General features: G+C 38.7%; 1 protein-coding gene across 1 annotated transcript in view; it reads right to left on the reverse strand.

Annotated features, from left to right (window-relative positions):
* Positions 1–1,056: 1,056 nt before the first annotated feature.
* SYNE1 (spectrin repeat containing nuclear envelope protein 1) overlaps positions 1,057–27,735 on the reverse strand; it is a 284,071-nt gene continuing 257,392 nt past the window's right edge. The window contains exons 131-145 of the mRNA XM_019472625.1: positions 27,109–27,259; positions 23,136–23,318; positions 22,571–22,708; positions 21,662–21,853; positions 20,443–20,776; positions 19,525–19,593; positions 17,431–17,573; positions 16,444–16,570; positions 15,075–15,286; positions 13,355–13,555; positions 12,879–13,007; positions 12,302–12,514; positions 11,221–11,313; positions 9,326–9,384; positions 1,057–2,349 (exon numbers count right to left, since the gene is read on the reverse strand). Of these exons, the coding sequence (XP_019328170.1) occupies positions 2,109–2,349; positions 9,326–9,384; positions 11,221–11,313; positions 12,302–12,514; positions 12,879–13,007; positions 13,355–13,555; positions 15,075–15,286; positions 16,444–16,570; positions 17,431–17,573; positions 19,525–19,593; positions 20,443–20,776; positions 21,662–21,853; positions 22,571–22,708; positions 23,136–23,318; positions 27,109–27,259 (2,485 nt within the window). The 3' untranslated portion in view covers positions 1,057–2,108. The remainder of the gene's footprint in view (positions 2,350–9,325; positions 9,385–11,220; positions 11,314–12,301; positions 12,515–12,878; positions 13,008–13,354; positions 13,556–15,074; positions 15,287–16,443; positions 16,571–17,430; positions 17,574–19,524; positions 19,594–20,442; positions 20,777–21,661; positions 21,854–22,570; positions 22,709–23,135; positions 23,319–27,108; positions 27,260–27,735) is intronic.

The following is a 27,735-nucleotide window of genomic DNA, read 5'->3' on the forward strand; positions in this document are numbered from 1 at the left end:
TAAAGCATGCAGAGATCTGGACTAACAGGTCTGAGCGAACTACCAAATTATTTGCGTAGGTGCACTGACTACCATTGACTAAATTATGTCACCAAAGAGAACGATATCAGAAAAGAGAGGAGGGGTCAATTTTACGGAATCTGTCAGGCCTGTTGCAAGTAACAGCTCATCCTCGTACCCCAAAAGCATGTTCCTTATCTTCGTCTACTCAGAATCAGTGATTATGGATACTAGTCTAGCCTAGCATAACTTCTGAACACCAATGAAGGAAACTAAGCCTTGAAAAGCAGGCGGCTTACTTGTGTCAGTACAAGTCTGGGTCTCAGACACTGAAGATACTTTGCTGACATACAAAATCCTTTCCAGGAAAATGTTAATGTTACACTTACCTGGAAAGGAGGCTTTATTTTGACTCCTCCAAATGCTGGAGTTCAGATTGTGGTACTCTACCTCTGACCACCCTTCCCTCATATCAGCTCCAATGATGACATCCCAGAAAAGTAATCCTACGTAACAGCAAATAATGTGCTTGTTATTGTCTTCTGGCTCTTTTATTTCTGTTACATAGGCCAATATATAATAAGTAAAAACATTTAATTCACAGGAAAAATTCACATTGTGTGTCATGGCTTAAAAAACCCCAAACTTATTAAAGAGCAGTAGCTTAAAGCCATGCTCTGTATTTTTTCAAAATCGAAAAGAATCCTGTTTTGGTCGAGTTCTGACTGATCAGCTGGGCAAAGTGTCTGCCACTGCTCAGACTGCAAGTTTTCTGCAATATTTCTGGAAAATGTATGAGTTTCCGATTTGTTCCGTTTTTCTGCTCTTTATGCTTATGTTTTGGACATATTCCACTAGACTAACTATTGGTGAAGCACAGACATCTATCTTGGTATTAAGCTGCTATGGAGAATATTAAGAAGTTTCCAGTACACCCACAGGAAAAAATCTGCTTCAGTGTGGACTGATACAACTTCAGTTGCCAAAGGTTGCACATGAGTGCATACATAAACACACACACACACACACACAGAGAAACAACACACAGGTGAGAATGAACTTCAAGAAGCATCTTGAGAAAAAAAACCTGAAATAACCAATCATTAATTCAAAATACAGACAGCTTTCAATATTAGCACAACTTTTAACGTGATACTTTCCCATATATTTTACCATTTGTCAAGTTTTCCAGATATTCCCATTCAAACATACACCTAATACCGTTAATTTGTTACAGCATTTTTTAATTCTTTTTAGAAGTGCAGCATATGTACGTCTTCTAATTTTTTTGTACCATACTTATCTCATTCTAAACTTAGAGGTTTCCATAGTTGTCATTAAAAAGCACGTAGACAAAATATTTTATGGTATCTATAACAAATGCAAAGAAATCAATACAAACAAAACTTGGCTTAGCAAACTGTACATACATAAATATGTTCTTTGTTTTTCAACTTGACATTCAACATTTTTCCTCATAAAACCTTTTACGATCTTATTTATTACATCCATTTTTTTAAACCTTAAAAAAGTGCTTCTCAGATTTACACCTTGTGCATCCAAAGCAAAAGTTAGAACACCATGCCCAAAACAGAAACCACGGGGAATAATACATTGCCATACAAGATCCTTTAAAATTGTATGTTACAAATGCTCTAAAATTTCTTTAGCATTGGTTATTTTGTATACCGTAGATACTGAGAGGGTATTTAACAAAGACTGGCTAATGGCCCATTTAGAGCAGCACACAGAAAAGGACCTACAGTATCAAGTCCTTGGCTATGCATAGTACAGGGCAATGACCTGGATATAAAGTGGCCAAAAGATCCAGAATGCTGGACAGAAGGACATTTCCCTCACACACATCACATCCTCCTTAGTACCCAGGATGCGAGTATTGAAACAATGCTACTCAGGTAATACGTTGTGCAGTTTGATACTGATATACTGATGCGTTACTAGCTGAGTGCCAGCAGAGAATGATATGGACACAGCGGTGGCTACAGCAGGTAGGTAAAGCTGCCACACTGAATCCTGTCACCCTTTAAAACCATCCTGCCTCCCAGCTAGCACTCCAGCAAGATCACCCGCTGTCTCATGGGTCTCCTTCATAATGGAGGCGGACCATTCATGTATTTTAGCATGGGGTGGAAAGAGCGGGCAAAGTTGTTGGCCATGGTACAGCTGTAGTCCTCCTCGGTCATTGGCACCAGGCAAGCCAGCCCGATCAGGAGCAGCAAGAGGAGCTGAAGTGGAAGAGCAGCTCTGAGGACTCTGAGGAAGAAGGATGGGCGCTGCCATGCCGGCCCAGCCTCAGAAGGGGAGGAACCTGAGCCACCTGTTGTGGACCTGAGAAAAGAGGATGGACAGGTGAATACACTAAAACATTACTGCAGCAGAGGTTGCCCGCCGGCACTTAGCCTTCCCTGAAGGCTGGTTTACAATTTGTGCAGACTTTGGTTGACAACTGCAGAGGTATTTTTCACTGAACATCCTATTTCCCTAACACTCTTGAGAGACCCCGTGTTTCTAGACTGGGTAGGAAAACACCAAACGAAAACACAATAGAATGGGCTTTGTGACCCCAAAGCCCCTTCGTCAATTATGGGGAAGACTTTCCACTTAAAGCACTGTGCTCTAGAGAAGGTGAAAATAAAAGGTGGGCCATACCTGTCACATGTGGTCAATGGACACTGTCTAAAAAGGAAGCCTCCATGTTTAAAATGACAGTTGCATTTGGTTTGCAGAAGCTTCTACATTCATTTATGTATATAGTATCCCCAAGGGTATAATGCAGTAAGATTCAGTTACATTGCTCTTCAATTAATAAATACACCCATATGCAGGCAATGGGGACTAATTTTCTACACAGTATGTTGTTTTTTGAATCTTGCACTGAATCAGCAGTTAAAATCTATTTGCTCAACTGACTTGACACCATCACCTTCCAAGTGATTTTCTCCCTCGTGTCTACAGATCTGACTTGAAATGGCACATATCTATCACCTGCCTATGGGAGAGGCAAGACCTAACGCAAACATTTCCAAAGGGACACTTCAAATTAAGCACAAATATCCAACCTATTTTTTAATGAAGGATAAAGACATAGATATCATATTTTCCTTTTTGACTGAAACTGCCAGAGCTTTAATATACGGACAACAGGTTTTGAGATAAGTGGATGACTGAAAAGAGTGATTATGCAAGTTAAAATCTGATGGTCGCAGTGTGCCAATTAAATGGCATGGGAAGTATTGTATTTTAGCGCTAGCCAAAAATGGCAGAACTTAGAGCCTTCAAATAATTTGCTTCAAGAACTCTTGCATTCACAAATTTTGTCTTAGACATGTTGCTCTCTGCTTCAAGAACTCTTGCGTTAAGACATTAGGTCACAAATTTTGTCTTAGACATGTTGCTCTAAGACATCCGTGTGGCTGCTATGATTCTGAAGCCCCAGAAAATCTATGGTTTGCTAGGGTTTAAGAGATAAAAATGCTGTCAAGAATGGATTTAGTCTCAGCTTGAAGGTGTAGGAGATCAGGCTTGTTGGCTGAGGTCAAATGCTCCCCAGTAAAGCAAGTAGGGGGTGATGGTTCCTTAGTGTCTCCTTGCCTTCCCCTTGTCCTTTTGATCCTGTCTCCCAGATAAATCTGAATCTGTGTGAGAAAGCATGCAAAAACCAAAATATCGTCTTCAAAACTATGCCAGGCTTGGCAAGGGTCCACTTCCCACGTGTTCAGAAAAGAATTCTTTCTATGCTTGAGATTATTTTTATTGTCTTGTTCATATATGTGTATCATCCCACTATGAAGACTTCAAGAAAGCCAGACAGATTTGGTAAAGTTTAGATGACCAACAGATACATAAACTGTCAGGTATGCTAAATGATTAACTTGATCCCTCCTGGGGAGGGAGCAATGATCAAAACATCAGATCGCGTGTTGTTTGAATCCACATTATTGTAGCCCGGATGGAAAGCTGCTTATCACATAATGTAAGATCACATATTATAAAGAACATATTGAAAGGATATGGCACATTTAACAGCATCAGAGCATTCCATATTAAAGTTCAATTAGATCAGGACTTCTACTGTCCGAGAATGCCAAGACAGAAAGTTAATGGACTGAGGTAGGAACAAAGGGAACAAGGAGTGCTTAATTACCTTCCAAGCATTTGATTGCACAGTCTACCTATTTACAAGGCTCTCATTGTTCAAATGTTGTTAATCCCAATCAAAAAAGGCCATATTTCTGCGGTTGGTAACTACTCTGATAATGAGCAAAGTCTGAATTTTCTTCATTGACTCAGAGTGGGGCAACACTGGGTGTCAGAAGGGGAATTTCCAAAAAGCAGAATCAAAAGGGAGCAGGCAAAGTTAACATCTAATTTTTCTTTTCTTTCCCTATGGCTTCAGTAGCGCAGTCCAGCACTTTTTGCTTTGTGTTTTACCAAAAAGAAGAAAAATAGTGGTATATGTAAGCTGCATGGCTTATCTCATCAAAGAACATACACTTTCTTTCAAAAATTAAAACAGTTCATGGCAAAGTTTTTCAAAACGCTTTTTCTGCAGTAAAGTAGGGTGTTGAAGAATAGTTTCTAATACTGCATGGAAACAATTAAACAAGCAAATAATGAAACATTATGAAAACATCTTCAGAGGGGGAGTTCTAAAAAGTTCAAGTGCTGTACTGCCTGTGTTTATTGCAGGTATACCTCTAATCTACGTAATTGGCTGAAAAATGGAATGGCTCAGCTTAGAGTGTTTGATGGATTTGGTAAGGAGAGATGGTTAAAAATATACATAGTTAATAAAAAAGGTTCACTATTCATAAGGGCCAGAACTCCTATTTACTCCAGCAGGAGAAGGGAAAGCTGAAGTACTGTATGCCACTTCGGAGAAAAATGTAATTTCTTTTTCTTGAGCTTGCATCTCTAGCTGTCTCTCTTCTGGCTGCTCCACTGTTTGTCACACTGGCCCCTGTTTGAGGAGGGAAGGAAGTAAGGCCATCTGCTACTCGCTCCATACACAGTTCCTACTAACTAGATAAAAGGGGGAGGCACAGCTGCAGACCTGGCCAACAGTAAGCTTCTTCATGTCAAGAAATCTCATAAATTAACCTAAGAAGTGCAAGCAATAGTTACCCTTACTTTGGGAGTTTGTAATGTCAGTGAAATTGGAACTCTTTCCTAAGCATTTCAAGAGAGGAGAAGCTAATTTACCAGGCTATGTATTGGATGGGCAAAGTGAACTTTAATTTCAGCTCAGACAAGTACCTTCTTTTAAAGATGACGGAATTTTTTTTTTTTTCAAAGAAAATATGGTTGAAGTAATCTATCTGTATTGCAGTAAACGTGAAAGATTGTAACAGAAGAATTTATCATTCAAGCGAAGCTGATAGGAATAAATAAAGTGAGTTTAATGGGGAAGTGACTAATGGAACGCAGACAACAGACTTACATTGAAAGAGGCACTGCTGGGCTAGTAGGATGTTATTACTGGAGTTAATCAAGGATGAATCTTGATTTAATATCTTTATGAAAAGACTATGGCACAAAATATAATAACAGCAAATTTCATCTGTATGATGACAGAAGTTGGAAGTCTTTGCAAATACAAAATAGGATTGGCTTCTTGCACAGAAAAAAGTGGGTGAATCCAATAGGTTTAAGAAGTAGCTCAAGGAGTTTAAGATTATGTTACATAAGGTAGCAATAAAAACTTCTGCTATAAATTTGGGAGTTCACACTCTGAAGATAATGAAGAGAATCTAGAGCTGTTTGACACAGGATAGCCACAAACCAATAATGTGGCTTGTGAGTAGCTGTGAAAAGGGACAAAAGAAATTTTAAAGCATATTTCAGTTCAAGATTTCTAGAAAAGAAAAGGGGCTGTTTTAATGATGTTCTATAAGGCACTAGTCAGATTTCACCTGGAACAGTTTGTATCATTTTGGTTAACATACTTCTGAGAGATGAATTCAAACTTACACAAGCTTAAAGGAGTGAAAAAAATGGGAGTATTTCTCCTATAAAGGAAATAAAGAGTTGAGCTTACCAATACAAAACCTGAGAGATACTAAAACTACCCTCTATAAAATAGCACAGAATGGACAGAAAGAAGGGTGAACAGTTGTTAAAGTAAAGGAAGGAATAATGTTGGCACAAAACCAAATTACTACATCTAACCATGGATATATTCAAGGTGGAAATTATTGTACTTCCAGATAATCAGAGAAATTAAATTTGATAACAACCTTCTAATAGATGTTTTGTTCCCACTCATTCTAATTTTTTTAAGATGGAGGTTGCTAGAGTTATGAAGGAGAAGGTATGATGCTCTGCCCACAAAAGCAGGCAATGACTCCTCTTGGTGGCCTAAGAGACTCTCTAGGAGTGACCTTGTTTGGCTGCATTCTGACTTCTACTCTCTCCCTAGCTCTCAGCATCACATCACCCCAACCTCAGATTTGGCTTACCCTGGAAAGAAGATGAATATGTCCATTTCAAAGGCAGTTAAATATGAAGTTCAAGTACAAGCTCTAAGTAAGAATGCGGGAGATAACTGGAAGAAGAACCATGGCAAGCCAAGCCCAAACCTTGTGTTTGAGCTACTGCGTTGCAATGACCACCATTTTGTGGCCAAAGGCACGGAGAGTGCTCTGGCCTGGTCTGCTCCAGGAACCGCAAGCAACCTTTAAAGATCCACTAGTCATTTGGAGAGGCTTGGGGAGAGCAGGAAATGGAGGTTGGCACTGTGGCACCAAGACTTGAATAGAGCTGCTCAAGAGAGACAATGTAAACACCCCTGAGCAAACTGAACCACTATTTTAATCTTTTTAACATTTTAATCACTTCAAAAAATCCACAGGCACACATCCAGGTGTGCATTTACGACAGCTCTATTAAACTGATGAAGAAAGAGGAGTTGCTTCTTGGACTTGCTTTTCCCACTTAGCACACGATTACTAATACCGCTTGAAGGAGCCTTTAGTTAAATCCACAGTGTAATGTCTAGTTTAAGCTTGTACCTTGCTTAGCATCACTCTATATATGCTTGCCTTCTTGCTGCGATAATGGGGAAGGCAAAGTGATATCACAGTTGTCATATACATCCCCTAATTTTTAAATGAACTTTCCTTCACAACCTTCTATGTGATAAACCTTTTAAAATTGACTTCAGTTCTCCTGTATACTAAACTCTAACAGGGTTTGCTGATCCAGTGCGAGATCAAACATAAAGTACTCTGATCAGAGGCATGTCAAAATATTAAAGAACACAGTGACAGCTTGTACCGCTTTATCAGTTAAAACCACATTATACATCAACCACAACCTGTCTGGCTTGCGCATTTGATTAAGTTTCCTATTCAGCAGTGACTCATTTGTATTCCATGCTTGTCTGAATGACAAATTGAACATTGTGTTGTACTGCTACAAGATGTGTTAATAAACAGTGCTGGAAAGACTTGATCTGAAAGGTGCCGCACCAATGCCACTGCTAGAATAGAGGTTGATCTCAAAGCTGCAAAGCACTGCTAGCTGCTCTTTGAGCCAGTGGCTCGCACCTACAACCAGAAACCTTCTCAAAAGGTTGGCAGAAGTGGTCTGACTATACAGGAGAGCGGAAGAGTGCACACAATATGTTTCTTGAGTACAATGTGGCTAGTGCAAGCATGCTGATCTGCCAAAGACATCCTCCATTCCTCCTAGCTGTTAATGGCTGCAGAGTAAAGCCCCACTCCTCCCTTTTCCCACTTCCTATAAGAACCAAATTGCCAAGCTTCATAGCAGACTGGAGTTGGAAAAATTAATTCTCTTTCTCCATCAGACAGAAAGATGGAGTGTACATGTCACATATTTTCTATGTCGTTTCCTTATGTTTCAAAGAAAAAAAAAAAATCCCTAAAAATAAGGCAGCTTCTTAGTGCCAGCAGAAGCAGTGAAAGATACTCTACCTGTTCTATCTGCTACACGGTTTTGCAACTATGCCACTTTGCTTTATATGTGTAGTTAGTGGCTGTGAGTAAACTGGTTTTTTTAATAAGTGTTTATGTAAATATCTACGTGGTAAGTAGTTTTAGTCTTTATTTCATTTATATTTGAGAATAATTTTGCTGAATAAAGCCTTGATTTTGCTCATGAAAAAAATTATATTCTTCAGGTATTTTTTGTCTGCTTGGTTACTGCTCAATCACTGTATGAAATCTAGTGTTGTCTTTTTTCCAACATCAAATCTTTCACTTTAACAGGAGTTATTTTAAAAATGAATTCGTTAACTTTTGATATATAGAGAACAAATGAGATTTAAGACTTAACTATAAGAACAAACATATTTTCATCATACTTTCTGATTATTTTAGGTGTTGCAATGCATAAGATGCTGAAATAGCAAAAAATGTCCTCTTTATACATATTGGCCTGCTGATTTACCTTTTTTTTTTTTTTAACTTCGTAACTCTAGAAGCTAGTGAACTGATCAGTGAAAGAGTGAAGGTACACACATCACACTGACAACAACAAAGAATGCAGAAGCACTGTTAGCTGCAGAGATGACAGGTTGCTGGAGACAAGGTGGAAAGCAAAAAGCTGTAGCTGCAAGCCTGCTCTCTACTGGTCAGACAGAGATGGGGCAGTGCTGCTCCCAGAGCAATACATGGATGCAAGCACTTGGCAAGTGTCATGGCAGTGTTAGCACGTTATATTGCAGTCGTCTTAGGAGGGGAGAGAAAGTGACCCCAAGTGTCAAAACCCTCAAATTCCGATTATCATTTTGAGTCTTTAGTACTGAAAACCCACAAACTGAACAAAACATTTCAGGGGGGAAAAAAAAAAGAAAGAAAGAAAGAAAAGGATGTTAGTATGTCTCATCCAGATCTGTGGGTTTTGTGAATTCTAGAATATGGTATTGGCCTATTACCTGCCTTAATTTAATATCTAGAGGTAAAGAGGATGATAAAAAGTGTTTGCCATGAACTTACCAGCATTTCTGTTAAATCATGCCAAAATAAAATAATCATTAAATATCATGAGTGTAAACACACACTCACCCTGATCAGGCATATGAAAAATAAATGTTGATTACATGGCATTCCTGGGAAGCAAAAGCTGTAGATGTTCAAGGATTAGCCAGTATTTCTATTTAACAAAGAATTTGAAGTAATTGAGAGCCCCTTTTGCCAAACTATTAACAAAAGGGAAGTTTTCACTTGTTTAAGTCCTGGCCGCCTGACGGAGTCGGTGCGGACGGAGAAGAATCACGGCCAATTTCCATCATCCTCTTGGGGTTCTAGAACAGAGTGCAGAAACCAGGAGAATAAGGTACCTGCTATGTGGACTGCTGACAGAGGGTCCAGGCTGTGAGAGACTACATTTGCCCCGTGGCTGTTTGCAATGAACAGGGGGTAAAGAAAGAAGAATGTTCAGTCCAGGCAAATAAAGACAAGCTACTGATGAAACTAAATTAAAAGTGCAGCAAAGGAAACATTAACAAAAAAAAAAAAAAAAATCAAATGACCAATACCCATGAACCAAGGAAACTGGCTTTTCTTTGCGCCTAGTTGACTATGGAAATGATTGGAACATACACAGTGAACTCGTAAATAACAGTTTAGTCATTACGTTTATGAACAGTAGCTCTGGATTTAAAAAAAATCACTAGGACTTTAGCTCAAATAATTTGTAATATGAAATAGAAAAAAATTTATTGTGTTGAATGTGGGCAAATACAGGTATTTTAAAATGCAAATGCAGCAAAATTAATATTCTCAAGGAAAAAAGGTCCAAGGGCCTCCTTTGACGAGTCTGGCCTCTTCTCCACCCCCATCCCCGCCCCCAGTTTTGAAGGCTAAATAACTGTAGGTGCATTCCTGCACTCACAAGTATTTGCTGGAATATTTAATGCAGTTAGATGATTATAATTCTGATTGTATTTTTGGTATGAGTATTTATTTATTTAGCATCAGTGTATTTGGCACTGAAATTCTAAACAACATCACTTCAGTCTCCAAAATTGTGGGTGCAAAAACCAGAAGTTTGAAAACCAGACCCCAGGGAATCATACAACCTAGCTACACATTATGGACAAAAATGAAAAAAAGTAGTCACGTACATAAACACTAACAAATTAGAGAGAGACAAATGCTTATTAAAATGTTAAGATGAAAACTATTATAATTCCACATACTCTTTAGACAAAGATTTTATGGTAAAATACTTCTCCATTTCCTGTAATGGTCAGGCATCCTCCAGTTACATCTGTGATATCAGCATTTTTACTAGTTATTTAAGTTTAAATTTAAAAGTGAAAAGCATTGACCTCTGAAATAAAATATTAAGTTTTATATTCTTTCTCCTTTTGAAAAGCCAGTATTCCTTTCCATTCTCATATTAGCATCTAAAAGGAAACTAGTGAATGTAAAAGAAAAATAAATAAATAAAAAAATCAATTTCAAGAGCCGTAAAATTTATCAAGACAGAACTCAGAGGTTTTACAAAAAAGTGCAAATGGAAAAAAAACCCAAAACAAAACCAACCTGATTGTTTTAAGAACTAAGGAAAAAAGCAAAGTAATCAACCAATAGAATTGCAGAAAAAGACAAAATAATTGCAGTTCCAATTTGGGCTCAGAGTATGGAAGTGTTAAGTACTAGGCATGTATTGCTATATTTCTTGAATTTTGTGCCAGCGATGTAAATAGACAACTCCAGAGTTGCCATCATAGCCATTGATTAGGTCCTGTGCAACTAGCTGTTTTGAACAATGTTTTATGCCCTTCAGCTCTACTTAGCCATTCATCCAAACTCTCAATAAGACCATCTGCAACCTTCATCAGAAATGACAAAAAAAACCTTATTGAGATTCTCGATGAAGCAGCTCTGAAGAGAAGGCCAAACAGAAATGGAGGACTGATTATACCAGACAAGACCAGACTTTGGGGTGCTGCCATCACTAGAGCAAAATACAAGAGACACGACATGCCATACCATGGTAAACCAACCACACTGACAGCCCTGGTTTTAGATAGTATTTACCACTTCTGATTTCATGCAGGATGGGATATGCAGCAGGGTTGGGGAGAGCAGCTGTGTTTTGTTTTTGGTTTATGCAATTTCCTTTCCTATCAAGTGAGAAGGGGAGGCCTTCCAGCTGGCTAGAGCTACTGTAGACATCTAGAGCTCCCACCCAAGAGGTGGCAAAAAATACATTACATGAAATTACCGTTCTCTGTCGGCTTGGAGTGCTTCTTCCAGATACAGGACTCACTGAGCCCGATGTGTCTAATTCATCAGCAGAGGACCACGAGGACGACTCCTATAGTTCAGAAGGAATAGAGCTCAGAAATACAGCAACTAGCTGTTCAGGTAAGCAAACTAAAAAAAAAACCCCTGAGTGAAATCCCAGCAGAGTTATTTCCAAAGCAAATAAAATAAAGCAGTTAAATTTTGTTACCAAATTTTGTAAGACTAAGGCATTACATGTTTTCTCTGTTAGCCCTGAAGGAAAAGAAAAGCAAACAGGCAGTTAAAACTTAATTGCTTTAGGTGACATATTTTCCACCAAAGTCAATACAGTGGAAAAACCAGTTGCTCTTTATTGGCCTTTAATTACAAGAAGAGGTTAGTACCACCAAGATTTTACTTAAACAGGCAGAAATTCACTAGAAGGAGGGAAGAGCTGAGTTCTCACACCTTATGCACTCTACTAATCCAAGACTTAAAAGTTAACAAAAGTGAACTGGAAATCTTTACTTTTTACCTGCCACTGTTTGCGAAGATGTATGCATAACTCCCTCTCAAATACCCTGAGATACATAATAATTTGAAAAGATTTGGAGTACAGCTTAAAGCTCAGAAGGCACTATGACAGATTTGGTAGCCTATTACAGAATTTATGCTCTTTTTTTTTTTCTTCTCTTCAACAGAGTGAGCATTATCTTCCTTTCCAGTGACAACTGACACACTATAGTTTTCAGTATTGCAACTAGAATAATTATCTCATACTTTGCCAGTTGACTGAATCAGTAACAGCAGGATAAACAAACCAAGATGTTCAATACTTATTGCTACACCAAACAGCAAAAAATTACTGGATTAAAATAACCCACCATATCACAAAAGAGATGTTTACATTATGAAATGTAAGATTACTTGATGATATTCAAGACTACATGTATACCATCTTGATAAGTATTGCAAACAACAGAAACAGTGCAGCCAACAGCACTGATCAGAGAAAGACAGTCAAAACAGTGGGAAACGTGTGCCCAACAAACAGCAAGGAATAAAAAGACGTGACTTACCAGTTGACTAGTTGAAATGTCTAGAATTTTCTCTAGGTCTTTAATATGACGTGTGACCTCTTTCAAGAGGAGCTTCAGCCTGTTTCCAATGACATGCACCTTTTCTTTGGCTTCAAGACAGTCCTTGCCTTCAGCATTGACTAGCAATTGGCAGGACATATATTGCAGTGACGCCACCTTCAACTGAGACTCCAGCAGTTCACGTCTGATTTGCTGTTGCCAAGGCAAGCACCAGATTTTTTTTAATGGAAGTTTAAAAAAAAAAAAAAGCTAGAACTCACAAAACTGGACATTTGAAATTAATGAAATGGAAAGAGAAGAGAAGCAATAAAAATTTCTAATCTGACAGGAACATAGACAGCAGCCTAGCAGTTGCCTGAGATTTTAAATCATGAGTTATGCTACTAACGGAAGTGAATAGTGTTCCCTACCAAAGTAAAGTTAGTTACTGACATTGGCCCCACAGTTGTGTGTTAGCATGCAATGTACAATGCTAACCCTCAAGAGAAAGATAAATCCAATTAGGTGTTTTTCTGATGACGTGTTTTGGGAAAGAAAAGGGTGATTATAGCCCTACCATTAGAAGTCTGTGATGATCCTGCAGCGTTTCTGAGTCCAGGTTTGGACTGATGGGCACAATCTCATTTTTTCTTCTGTCAATATTCTCTAACCAAAGCAGCAAACCATGGCTCATTTCATGGAAATCCTGCAAATGATGAGTGATGATTTTAATAGCGTAGCAGAAAATTCCAGTCAAATTCAGGTTTTTAGTTTATCCTATGATAGGTCCTACTGGCTAAATAGCATAACTTACAAGGAAGTGTAGAATAGTATATTAAAATACTATTCCAGAGATGGCAAATTTAGAAAATCTTGGGCTGGAAACACATGCTTCAGGTAGTGCAGGTGTATCTTTCAGAAAACACATGCCGAAGCTGTATTTTGGCTTGCATGGGCAAGTTTCAGACTGGATAATGAGCACACCAGATAACGATATGGTTTACATTTTTGATATGTGGGATGCTGGCAATTTAAAATAAGTGCAATACAGACCTGGCACTGCATTAATGCATCCTGCAATGAGCAGCGCCACTCTTCGATCATGCTGCATACGTGGTCCCAGCGCACATTCATCTGAGACAGGCGCTCTTGAAGCTTCTTGCTCTCTTCGCTGTCAGACTGAGTGAACTCTGAGCTGCACAGATTGATGGATAAGATGATCGCTTTGCGGTTATCAATTGCTTTCTGCAGCTCCTTGATGATAAGACAAAGTGGGATGGAGGAAGAAAGGATGGAAATCGGTAAAACATGTGACTTTCAGAAGAACCAGGTAGAGGAGGCACCACAAGAATGCAATGATTTGCCCTCAGCAACTGCGGAATGGTACCTTACTGTAACAGTCTTTTTACTCTGGATATGAGATTTCTGTGCTCACTCTGTGATTCTGCAAATGTTCACTCTTTAACATCTACTAAAATTTTACTGTGAGCATAAACTAGAACAAGCCAATTAAACTTCTAAAGTCTTAAAAGCCTGAAGTCATAGTTGAATTTTAAAGATCTGGCTCATGTTTCAGATATTTTAAAGACAGAGCAAGCCCAACAAAATTTAAAGAGATGTAGGCCAATTGTACTTTAGCGCACAATAAAACTTTTGCCCTTACTTCTCAGTTTTGCTGATAAACATAAAAACAAACATGTTTTCAAGTGAAAACTGCTGTCAACAGTATTTTAAAATAAGAGCTTTTACTGAGGGAAAAGAAAACATACAAAGAGTATAAACAACTTACTCCAATTTATAGAAGCAGGACGTGTATAAAAACTCTGATTTGTTTACATTGGAAGCCACAAAAGAAACCCCACCTCTTTTGGTTTGGAGGGCACTAATAGGCTTTCCAAGAGTGGGTGAGATAACAGGATTCTTATGAAATGCCCCCTTTTCCACCTACTTTACAGCATTTACTTAAAAGCCCCATGTCACAGTGACCTTTGTAGTAGTTATGGCAGCTATATTTGGATTCCAGTGAAGATCAGCTTTAATATGCTTTAGATGGATCACTGCCGGAAACAGTCTTTACTATCTGTCCACCTCATTCCTAGCATGGAGCACAGTGAATTTTGACATTGGCTCCCACATTTTTGTGCCCAAGCTTATAAGATACTAGTAACTGAATGTGAAGTTGTGGACCATCACATTTGCAGATCTTTATAGCTGTAAAATATCCAGGAGAGATCACAAAGGCAGCATTCAGAACCTGATTCATCCGAGATGACAAAGAAGAAACAGGAATGTTGCAAAGTGACACCAAATTTCTCCTATGTTGTACCGGTGACAGCAGTGGGTAGGCTACAACCCCTTTGGGCACCCTCTCCTTCCTCCACACAAAGTAATATGTCCCAGTGAGGCATTTCTTTTAAAGTAGCTATTTTGTTACCGGTTTGACTAGAAGAGATTTGATGTAACTTGGCTTTCTTTTTTTCTTTCATCAGCTTAGCTGACATCAGGAATTATCTGTCCATTCTGGAATTACAGAATTGGCACAGAATTACTATTTCAAAAAATCATTTGGATTATATAGTAAATGCCAGTGGTACATTTTTCTGCCAAAAGGTGATTCAGAAAATCACTTTCCCAGTTATTTCAGTTATCAGCAGTAGCCCGCTACGTGCAGAATGGAGCAAACCAGCTGCAACTATTAGCAGCCTCTTCAACATACCTGTTGCACTCAGCTCTGTTTACAAGGTAACTCATGGAAAAGAGAAATAAAACTCACTTTCAGTTTTTTAATTCTGAGCTCAATAGTTTGTATGTCAGTGCTGAGATCAAGGTGGTGGAGCTTCTCAAGGTCCTCTTCAGTTTCTCCCAACCAAGCCCAAACACTATTAAGGTCAGAGTTAAACTGTTGCCATTGCTGAAGGTTCTGCTTCATCCTCAGCTCCTTGCTTAGAGCTTGAGCCTGGATTAATTCCCATCGGTCAATTACACCTGGAAAGATAAACACCAAATTCAACAAAAGCAGAAAAAACACTTGCCACACACACAATTGCATCAGTTGAATCATGTGCAGGACAAAAAAATCCTCCAGAAAAACCAAAAAACCCTAACCCCAAAAAAACCTAACACCACACTGAAAACTAGGTTAGACTGAAGAATGTGATGTTGGAGAAAAAGAGTGAAGAATCTGGATGATTCCAGGCAGCAGGCAATTTTACCACTTTCTAATGTCAGACTTCTATGAACAGAATTCAGTTGATACATGCAGATCGCTAAAACAGGTTATGCTGGTATAAAGCCATCATGAATTAGCAAAAATGCAAACTGGACAAGGAATCTGAATATGTCTAACTAGCCACATACTTATTATTATTTTCATTGGTATTTGTACCTATCACAATTTAATACTCACACCTCACTACATTTGCCTAAGCTACTGCTGATGCATTAGATAAATACCTGCACTAAGAAGAAATAAATTAGGGGCTATTTCTTCTTGTTAGTTATCTTGAAATGCTATGGCAGAAGGACAAGTTGTATCATTCCATCAACGTAAAATTAAAAAAAAAAAAAAAAAAACAAATAGACTGCATGGGTAACATATCTTGCCAAGCTAAGAATGGAGACGTTGCCTTTATAGCCTCTGGAACAAATCCACGTTTTTACAATGCAGTACTTCCTGTTCTACAGCTGTTGCTTAAAATTAGTCAGGTGAATACTTCTACCAGGTGAATATAGATTTCTGTACTGTAGACAGATAATATTAGAAGTGAAAGCTAATATTAGAAGAAACGAATGCTGACTTATGTGTTTTGTACAGCAATATAAGAAACCTTTTTTCCTCAGAAAATATTCAACAAAAATGCATTGCATCCACAATGACTTTCCGAAAGGCTTAGGGTTATGTCTTATGATATGAAAGGGTTCTTAAAATGCACTTGTATGCCTAATATCTTTATAGGGCATATACAAGGAATACTTACTATTCCTTACTATTCCTATTAAGAGATGTTAAACAGAACATGGTAACAGACAGAGTCATGTAAATATATATGTCAGTAAATAATACCAAGTGTTTATTCAGAAAAACTTTGCACGTTTGCTACTTTTCATAATTGCTTTCCATCAAAGAACTAAATGTTACGTACCAGCTGTTTGTGTTTCAGTACTGTTCAGGTTAATAAGTCCAGATAATTTTTCTTCTTCCTCCTTCAGTTTATATCCAAGCCTTTTTACTGAGTCTATGCTTCCACTGCACTCACCTAGTAGCTTCATCTATGTTAACAAATAAAAAAAAGTCCCATCTCAATATGCACTATACAGGAATAATTGCGTGGAAAATGCAAATTACAATGCAACTTCCAAAATTTTCCAAAAGTAGGTCTAAGTGTGAAGATAAAAATCTATTTACCTTAACAATCTGTCCTGCTACTATCAAAGAAATGTATACAGAGACAATAAAGGCTTAAAACATAAGTTCAGACTAAATAGAAATAACTCAGTGCCACTGTGCGAAATTGTGCTGGCTGACTTCAGGTGCCATCTGTTCTAAAAGTTAAGACATTATGGCAAAGACACTAGAAGATGTGATGAAGAAAATAAACATAAGTGTGGAAATATTACTATGCATCCAAGCAGCTAATCTTTCAATTCTGTCACTAATAAAATTGTTTGAATGATTTAGAGATTTTTCTTCAGGAAAACCTCTCTGAGAAAGCTTTTTAATCACGGATTCCCTGTATGCAACCTTGCTTACATGATGCACGTTTATAATTCATCAGCAAGATGAATACTGTGCATGAAGCTATAAAACCTGCTTTTAAAAGCAGAGGAATTTTAAACAAGGATATCTTCATTAGATGGATAAAAACACATGTGAGAAAGTACGTTTGGACATCTGCAAAAATGTAATAGGAAAATAAATTCCTCAGAGTCATGTTCCTGTAATCTGATGATATTGTAAACACCCTAATAACATAAACAACAATAGCATGTGGTTAAGGGTAGCAACCATATGAGTGAGTAAGTCTGAGAAGCAGTAATATTTAATTGCTTTGTTGAAACAGCTATATTTCTTTCAATAGCAAATCTAAGCTTGGAGTGCTTATTCGACTTGTGCTCCAAAATACACGCACATATCCTTTGTAACTGGAATCCAGCTCTGGTCCTGTAGGTGTTTTGCTGCGGATGATGTTTTCTGTTTGCTGTATTTGGAAACGACTGGTGTCTAAGGCCTTGTCCAGCTGTCGGATATGTGCTTCCAGGGCACCAGGTTCTCCTGTACCAAACCCAAAAAAAAGTGACTGTCACCCAAGTTTTCCCAAAGTTTTTTTTATCTTTTGCCCAGGCAGAATAAATATCAGGAATACTATCTAGATTAGACAGTAAAAGAGAAACGTGACTGCAGCAGTATGAGTGGTACAATGTCAAAGCGAACTGTTAACTAGTTACATTAGAGGGTGTTAGCAACCTTCAGAGGACAGATGACTATACCAATGAACATGCTTGCCCTAAGCATACTATCAAAGAGTCCACAGTTTAAACCAGGCTTGCAAACTACTCTGAAGTGACTTTTTCCCTCAGAGAATTCCTCACCTCTCTGAAGGGGAAAATTCTTGGCAAAGTGTGCTCTAGCCTTTCTGATTTTGAGGAATGCCTTGCTCCCTTTCACAAACACTCTCAAATAAAACTTTGTATCCGAAACTCCTGATCCAAATCCGTGTTAAAATTTCTCATTTCTCTTTGTATTACTTCTCTCCACTAAAAGATAGTGGAATTTCGATCTACATGAAAGGATCCTATTTGTATACAATTTTGAAGATTAAAAGCGGTATACAAACGCTAAGCAATACTGTTACAATTATATTCTCAGGGTCGATAGATGACTGGACGTCTTGAAGGCCCACAGCAAGTAGTCCACGACTGACTTAGGTAACCACACTAAGCAGCAAAATTTATAGTATTTTTCCAATTAAGTGTTTGACAAAAATTATGCTTAACATATCTGCAAGATGTATTCATCCAAGCCGTTTGGAACTCATACCAACGTTTTTGAGGCAGGACTAACTTGTATTTTCCTTATAGAGGTCAGCTGAATTCTGTGGTATGCATTAGCTACAGCCAATTCTAATCCGAAGCAGGCTGCAGCCTAGATGACCACATGAGATCCCTCTTATCCATATTCTATCACTGTGCCCGATTTCCATCTGTTTACAAAGACAGTTTGAATTTATTCATAAAGACACAATTAAAAACATGCATAGAGAAGGGGATCCTTCTGTCCACCTAATTACAGAAAATGAAGCCTCTTGGATGGTTAATCTTTTTTTATACAAAACACCGCCTCACCCCAAGTGAACAGAACGAAGTGCTCAATATTGCTTTTCCCTCACTACTACAGGTCAGAAAACTACACACATTTTTCTATGTGTACTGCTTTTATTTATACTCTTAATGAATCGTAATATTATTTCACTAATTTGGGGAAAAAAATAAAAATGGACAGCGAACCTGAGGTCTGTGCCACAGATGCTGAGATTTTAAATGTTTGCTGTTTCAAATTTGAAATAAAGTCATTATTTCAAAAGAGGAAAACTGTGAAATCATGAGAAGGTATTTGTAAGTGCACCTAATCCCTCCAAGAGAGTCATCTAACAAATGAAACAGTAGGTTTAATCTTGTGTAAAAATACAACGTGAAAAAAAAATTGTCTTCCAATATAAGAGACTAAGATAAAGACATTGGACTACAGTACCTCACCTTAGCATTGCTATCACATGAAACAACAACTAACCTGAAAGTTTATATCTAAGTAATAATCCAAGCTGTGGCTGTGTTAAAAAAAAAAAAAGTGCAAAACCAAACAATTAGGTTTTGCTCTATATCTTTTCCTTTTGCCTTAATCTTTGTAGAAACCACTCTTCTCTCAGAGACATAGCAAAGTATTAAGTCGTGCTGAGGGAATCCAGAGAATAAAGACCAGAGTAACCTACTGATCAGTTTAGTCTAGTCAGCCGAGGTGGGAGGGCCAATCATTGTTTCATCCATCCACCTTTAAGCACAGTAGTAAAGCAGGATACTTCTACATTAAGATGCCAATGCTGCCATGTAAGAAATATTTATCTTGTAAGTTGTGAAAAGTATAGCAGATGCTAAGAGACGAGAAAGAAGTTATGCTTGCGCACCATGGTATTTGCATCTGGCTACGCTTAGTCTTTTTTGATGCCTACCAGAGATATTTTTGAGTGCGTTTTCTGTGAGTGTTACATAGGCCTCAAGAGTTTCAGGGATCTCTACATCTGAAAAAATAAAAGCACAGTCTAAATTGACAGCTCAGCAATGGCTGTCTCCTCACAGCAGGAGTCCTTTTCACGGGATGGAATATATAAACGGTTCCAATAGCAAACATCCTTTCTGGAGAAGGAAAAAAAGATGAAGACCGAAACACAGGGAGCCTGCTACAAAGTCTCTTAATGCCTGGATAGGCAAACCTGACTCTTTTCAGAGCAATGACCTGGAAAGCAAAAGACAGCCACGAGATCAGAGTATATTATACCAGTATGTCTTCCCACACAACTGGCTGCATTTGGGCACTTTCACTCATTAAGATTTATTACACAAAGCACACACACTTAGAAAGGATTTCTAACTTGACTGGAGAGCAACACCCAAGATCCCACCTCAGGCTAAATACTCACTTGCTGGAGTCTTGCCTGGGTGAGGACTGAGTTAAGATTTACTTAAGCACTTGATGATTTTGTCTGCAGATCTCTCCAACAGCATTTCTTCATCAGTTTGTTCTGCACTTCTTGCCATATCCAGTATAGTTTCTTCTAGTCAGAATAACTTATGATGCACTGCTGTTACAGATGACATATGCCATCTGGCAGGCCACAAGCATAGAGACACAGCCAATTTCCTGTCATATCATATACACCTCTGTGATTTTCCAAGGCTGTAGTCATCCAGGAATCTCCATCGCTGTGTCTAAGGCCAGAAGGCCACTGGGATCACTTAGGGAAAGCTATTTAAAATCTTCAGGGGCTATTTAAAATACTTTTCCATGAGCATCTTGGCCAAGCAACCACACATGTAACATTTGCTTCTTTATACTAGGAGAGAATAGGACACACAATTTGCCACCATACCTGCTATACCAGCTGCTCCTCTCAGGTAGAAGTCCTTCTCTTGTCCTCCGTCTTCTTCCTCAGAGTGCAGTGCCCGTGAAACAGCTGTCTCCAGGTCTCTGCTAAGGTCGTAGTCATGATCCCACTCCAGGGGAATGGAGTCCACGCTCGCAGGGGTATCTCGCCCTGATCGCTCGCTTCTCACCGGCTGAGAAAGAGGCAGCGAAAGGTTGGAAGAGGGGTGCGGGGAGAGAATGCTGTCCGCAGATTTGTCATGCCAGTGTATGTCAGAGAGATCTGCTGATTCATCCAGATCCACCTCTCTGTCAGAGAGGTCGTGTTCGTCATCTGTCAGCTAGAAGCATAATGCAAACAGAACCAATCAATGAAATGTGCAGAGGCACTGCATGGTCAGCCTGGGTCAGTGAAATAAAGTAGCATTAGGCAACAGTCACATCGATGGGGTTTCCATTTTGCATTCTTTTGCACTTCCCTTTCCTTATTTTAAGGTGCACTAAAAAACCAAAGCAACAAAAAAGTTCATAATGCCAGCTCATTTTAATTACTTAAGGTACCACAAAGTCTCACATCAAGCAAATGTCTCCAGACTTTTTACTGATGCCACTGCAATGCAGACATCAAGTTAAAGAAAACTCTGGAATCAAGTCATAGGAAGCATAAGCGACTTTTATCATGACCATTGCTTTCATTATATTCTTTCATATTTTAAAAATCCTGGGTTTTGTTCCTTTCCTTCAGTAGGACTTGAGCTACCAAAAATTGTTTTGCTCTCACTTATTCAGCTGTGTGTTCAGTTCTGGAGACCAATTTCTGTCTCTTCTGATGGGGAGAATCATTTTATCATTGCTTTTTAAACAAAACAGAACTCAATAAGCTGCCAATTAAACTATCTGACAGAGCAGGGAGATGTTCTTATTACCAGTACCACACTGCTACCCCCATTAATAAAGTTTTATAAATCTCCAATTTGCATGGATTTTCATGATGATTTACAAAAATTCCAGATCCGGTGAGTTTGCTCTCTGAACAGGACATAAATAGCATATAATGAAGGGAGGCAGATGGTCAGGGTTGTAACAAAATTAAACCACAGGATTTTTGGAAAGTTACAGAAGTTTCATGCTAGTTCATTTCAACATCTTTCTCTCTCCTCATTCTCACACTTGTAAAATGGCAACAAACCAAACAAATACATATGTATGTATGTAAGTATACACACAGGAAGGCGGATGAGTTTCTTGTGATAGCGTTCCACACGTCCAAAGACCTCTTGGCAGTAACGACGCAGCTCATCTAGTTCTTCTTCAATGAGAGCTGCATCCATGGGCTCACTTTTCTCAATGAGTTGCTCACCCTGCACAATTATCTGCTCAATTTTGTTGTTGTTCAGTGAAATTTCTTGCTGGAAAGCCTGTGTGAAAGAAAAGCCCATGCTTTATCAATGAAATCAACATTACAACAATCTACGTTATTATGGATGCAAGTCTTAGAGTTTTTCAGCAAGAATGGTGTGGGTAACAAACAGGGATCATTCCAAATACACTGGCGTGAGCAACAATGAGCAATTAAATTTAGCGTTCCACAGCCTTTTTAGCCAAAAACAGTGATACTTCATGGTTTACCATCTCATTCCTCACTTGTTGTACTTGGAAAGAAAGCTCTTCTCTAAACAAGCCATGCCCATGACCAAACGTCTAGAATGAACACAGATGCTAAAAGCTAACACACTGGAATTTTGGATAACATGACATTTGGTATTTTTCTCTCCAGATAATGATTTTTCTGATGCAGAAATGGTTGACAAATGTAGTAATTCTTAGGTGTCAGCAATAATGGAGACAACATTAATAATTTTTAATCGACATTTCCTCTTTTGATTAGGGAATGGAGACTTTCACCCTTGTTTTTTTGAAAATTTTTCACAGCGCAAAGGTCTTCCACTCTGGCAGAGAAGTATGTATCGAAACCTGACATAGCCCATAACTTCTGAGGCTGAAATCTCAGCCTGCAAGTAAGGGACTGTATCAGGCTGCATTTTTGCATAACGTTTCTTAAATTCTTTTCCCACCATGAATGTTTTTATTCCGTCTCTCATCCCTCCTTCTGTAACCATTCAATCATTCTTTACCTTAAGTTGCTTTATCTTTGCTTGGACATCACACTCTGAGAAATGCTCAATGTTGGTCAGCTGCAGGTCCATCTCTGTTAGCCATACCAGGATGCTATCACGTGCTGTCTCAAACTCCTCACGCTGGCCAATAAAATGCTGGGGGATAGAAAATGGAGTGGCATGAAATGACCAAACAACCCAAAAAAACCCAGAAACAGTGGCTCTCCAAAGAAACAGCTTTCGTGCCCTTCAAACCTAACCTAAACTCAGTACACCTTCTTCTTTCATTTCCTACATGCTTTCTAAGGTTCCCTTTTCAGTAACATCATCTACAGCTGCAATTAGCTGACCTATGAAAGTTATCTTCTATGAAGGAGGTGGTGTTTGAGGTCACCAAGCATTTCCCTACAGACTTCATGCTTTGGTTACCTCAGACAAAGTGAACCAGTAAGTTCCCTTCCTCTTCCAAAGGTAGAAATCCCCTCAAAAACACTGTGCAAATGCATTAAACTGGAAGTTTCTGGAGTACCCCCGATTCATAAGTATAGTAGTGAAACTGAAGGGCTTAAAACTGCAAAAATACTTTTAGCCTGCGCAGGATGGAGGTAACTCGCTTTTGTAAGTTGTCCCATCTCTGGTTCCCCTCATGAACCATCTGCTTGAGGGTGCAGTCAGAGTCAGTGCGGTTCTCTCGGGCCAGGCGGCGATACTGTTTATTGATCAGTTCCAGCTGAGTCAGACATTCATGCACTTGTCTCTGGAAGGCCTAAAGCAATATGAACAAAAGACACCATCAAATTTTTAATTATTGGAATCAGGATACATATATAAATCTCTCCCTTTATTTTGACCCTACTTCTACACTCTGACCTGTATTAGCTGACAGATTTCGCTATGGATGCAGATATCTCCTGAGGGCTATCCTATTGAGAGGCTGCCTTCTGATTAAAATGAGCAAAAAAAAGAAAAAAGTTTACAAAACTAACATAGATCACTGAATGAGAAATTGCAACATGAATACCCGTTACAATGGCAAAATCAGCACAAAAAAATAGACTCCCCTTTCTACTCAATCATATGCCTTTGTATTTGAGAACAGAAACACAAACAATGAATATGAAACATTTTTTTAAAAAATGAACAGAAATCCAAGATTCCTGTGGCTTCATTGGATTTCCTTACACATACTGAATTTGCTGAAGTGCAAACATTGAAAAGATTTGAGCAATTGTTTATTCTGAGTTTTACCAAAAATAGTGAAAAACGGTACTGAAGGAATCATCTCTCTATCTTCAGTATACTGGTATACAAGTGTTGTGGTTTAACCCGGCAGGCAGCTAAACACCACACAGCTGTTCGCTCACTCCCCACCCCCGCAGTGGGATGGGGGAGAGAATTGGGGGGAAAAAAAAAGAACGAGTAAAATTCGTGAGTTGAGATAAAGACAGTTTAATAGGACAGAAAAGGAAGGGAAAATAATAATAATAACAACAACAGCGACGATAAAAGAATATACAAAATAAGTGATGCCCAATGCAATTGCTCACCACCTGCTGACCGATGCCCAGCCAGTCCCGAGCAGTCCCCCAGCTTTATATACTGAGCATGACGTCACATGGTATGGAATATCCCTTGGGCCAGTTTGGGTCAGCTGTCCTGGCTGTGCCCCCTCCCAGCTTCTGGCTGGCAGGGCACGAAAAGCTGGAAAGTCCTTGACTAGTGTAAGCACTGCTCAGCAACAACTAAAACATCGGTGTGTTATCAACATCATTCTCATCCTAAATCCAAAACACAGCACTGTACCAGCTACTAGGAAGGAAATTAACTCTATCCCAGCCGAAACCAAGACAACAAGTAAGTTTTGTAAGAAAACTTCATGAACATCCATACCAACTTATGCCTGGGCAAGTGTCTGCACCATGTACTTTCAGTGCTTCCTCTACTGTTACAACAGCCTCAGCCACCCAGCTGGGGAGCAGGAACAGTAGGTGACTTAGCCCATGAGTTTCATGTTGTGACTAGCAATCACAAAGCAAGTTGGAGAAAGCACCTTGTAAGGAGCTGACTGAATTAATCCCTTCAAAAATAAAACAAAATTTAAAAAAAGAATAATTTTCAAAAAAACTACTCATTTTTTTGTTGTCACAGAAAAGCAATCAATCAAAGAAAGACTTAAAAACAGACTACACCAGCTCTCTTTTGAATACACGTAGGTTTTGGCTGCCATTGTAGTTCTAAAAACTTGCTCTCTGGTATTCCTCACTATGTAAATAAACATTCAATCTCTCCCAAAACTAGACACCACCTTTACTAAGGACTGGAGAAGTGTGATAGGTAATACACTTCTGTACAGAAATTGTCATTAAAATCACCTAACACATGAGATTTCGACATAAACAATATATACTCTTCATATTGTACCAGTCAAAAAATGAAAATAAGCACATTTCTGCTGCAATACCAGAGACAAAAGTAAAGAAGCTGGTTTGAAAAAAGATCAAAGTCTGTATAGTCCTCTCAGTATAACTATTCCCTTCATTAAATGGCCATCAAATTGGGTAGGGGACAACTAACAAGGAGAAAATGGGCTTGCAACTGGAGTGAAATGCTCAGTAGAACTGAATTCACTTAAAATTGCACTAGGAGGCAATTCTTATATCAGAGGCACAAATCTGACTATATGTACTAGGATCATGAAATCTAAAAGTGTGCAGTTGTTGTTTCACCTGTTACCAAGCCTTGTCCAGCAAAAGAACAGCTGTGTATTTGTCTTCCATTTTTTCAGCTCAGCTACACAAGAATTCAACTGTTGCATTCCTTCCTGTAACCTCTTTTCATTTCTCCACAAACTACTGGAGAGGAAGGAGTTTGATTCTGTACAGTGAAGTCAGTGAGAGCCATCTCTGGCCTCTGTGCTCAGGAACTGAAGGGTTCTTACATGCTCTGCTGGGCTGTTTTTTGTTTCTTTGTTTTTGTTTTTAAATTCAACTGCAGATATGGAGGGGAAAATAAAATCAGAAAAAAAAAGCCTAGTTAAAGCAGAAACCTGCTTCAGTTAGTATGTATATGTGGCTGACTTTATACTGACTTCACAGTGAAGTTGCTGAATTCCGCTGAATTTGAACACCACAACTTTTGTCGCTTCCATTCCTGCTTTTGGTAGGTGTAGAAACTAGGTGCTCAGAAAAAAAAAGAAGAAAAAAAGAGGAAGAACCAAACTGCAGGGAAAGCAGGCTTCTGGAGAGGCTGCTGAAGTCTTCTCTTCGCAGCTAATTCCTGCTGACACTCTGTAGACAGTAAAAATTCCACAAGTCTGCAGGAGAGGGAAGGTCACCATAAAGGCTGAGGTTCAGTGAAAGACTTTGGGCAAAGTCAGATCAGCTGTAAAAATCAAAGACAGCCCAGATATTTTTGGTACTGCTTCTCATAGAGAGACTCACTAAATAAGAGATTTAGATCCTGATCACTGAATAAAGGGACAATGGGAAGGAGGTCTGAGACAAGAGTATTGTGTCCAGGAAGCAAACATTTTTATACTATGGCAACCTACCTCACCATAATGAAGTCTGGCAGTGTTTAACAACAAGACCTGGCCAGTACATTCAGAAATGTGAATGTCAATTATAAAATTTGAATCAGCGCTTCACAGTTTATGTTTTTGAATTAATTGTTAAACCAAGAAGTATTAACTGGTCTTAGACGTTGTTTAAAATTTGCATTTCTTCTTCACAGCAAATACTTTACAGCACCTGACTGTTTACAGAATTGCCTAAACAATTTGTTCTCTTTCTTCAGAATTATTTTTCTCTCTCATCTTGATATACTCCTTGCAAATATGAAACCGAGCAAAAGATTTTCACCTGTGACTAGCTACACGATGTGTGTGTGTGTGCTTTACACACAGGTATACACTCTGTTGTAGTTACAAGACAAGCCATCACATTGTAGTAGACAGAACAGAGTTATGTGACAAGCTCTTAAGCATTGACTGAAGTGACAGCTTGTCAGTTTTGAAGCGTGCACTTAACTTTTAAGTCATGGGGGACACCATGTGGACATATAACAATACTTGCACGAACATGAATTTCAGGTATAAGGATCTGACATGGGGATATTGTACATTGTACAAAACAGGAAAAGGGTTCAGAGGGTTGATTTCAGAGAGTTACAGAAAGAAGAGGAGGGATAAAATAAAAGCAAAAGCTAAAACATGCAGCATGCATTTGAAGAGGTACTTGGTGAAGGGAGATTTATGAATGCTCTGGAGCACCTACTGACTGGACATACTAAGAAGTTGCAGAAATAAAAAAGGTGAAAAATCTAACTTTGGTGAACAAACAGCAAGTGAGAGCGGATTGATTTATTAGCATTTTTGGTTGCCACGTTCCACTGTTTCTTCATCCTAGAAACCTGCCACGGAAGGCAGCTACAAAATCATCAACTCCACTATATTAATACAGTGTCTCTGCTGAGTGACTTGTGTATGGGAAGGAAGAACACCAGCTGCCTGCTGTAATGTGATCAGTAGATACTAAATTTTGACTACTATAAGTCACCTCAAATTTCTTCAGTTCTTCCTTAGCAACCGTGTAAAGCACACCAGAGGAGCTCGGTAAAGCAGCTGTCCTCTCAGAGGCTTTTAGCCAGTCTTCAAATCTAGAGTAGTCATCCAAAAACTTTTGCCATAGCCGCCATGTCTCTTCAATTCTGTAATAGATGATGGAAAATTAGAGAATGCTCAGGCTGAAGGCCAGCTGACCTACAGAACTTTAACTAATCATCTGCAACAGCAAACTAGCGCTGCACCAGACAATAACTGGCTCTTAATCTAACTCAGACAGCCAGGCTGATAAAGAGACCACAGGGAAGGCTGGCTTATTCCAGACTGAGCTAGAATAAGATGATGGCAATTTTTTTTTAATGCATCTAATTTTGGAATCAGTATAAAAAGAAAGTTATAAGTATGCAATAGGAACTCTAAAAATCTGAGCACATGCTAAATAACTTCTGAAACGCAGTCCCAGCTTAGGTACCTAAGCTGGTATTTTAGAGATTAGAAATTCCACACTACCTTCTACTGCAGAACTTTTTCTTACAGAATGCTAAAGATGTTGCAGCATATATTTTAAAGTTCTCAGTCATTATTCTGCATTGCAAAATGAAACAAACATTTTTTTTTTTCC

This window comes from Aptenodytes forsteri, unplaced genomic scaffold (genome assembly GCF_000699145.1).
Source record: "Aptenodytes forsteri isolate BGI_AS27 unplaced genomic scaffold, ASM69914v1 Scaffold82, whole genome shotgun sequence".
NCBI classification, from domain to species: domain Eukaryota; kingdom Metazoa; phylum Chordata; class Aves; order Sphenisciformes; family Spheniscidae; genus Aptenodytes; species Aptenodytes forsteri.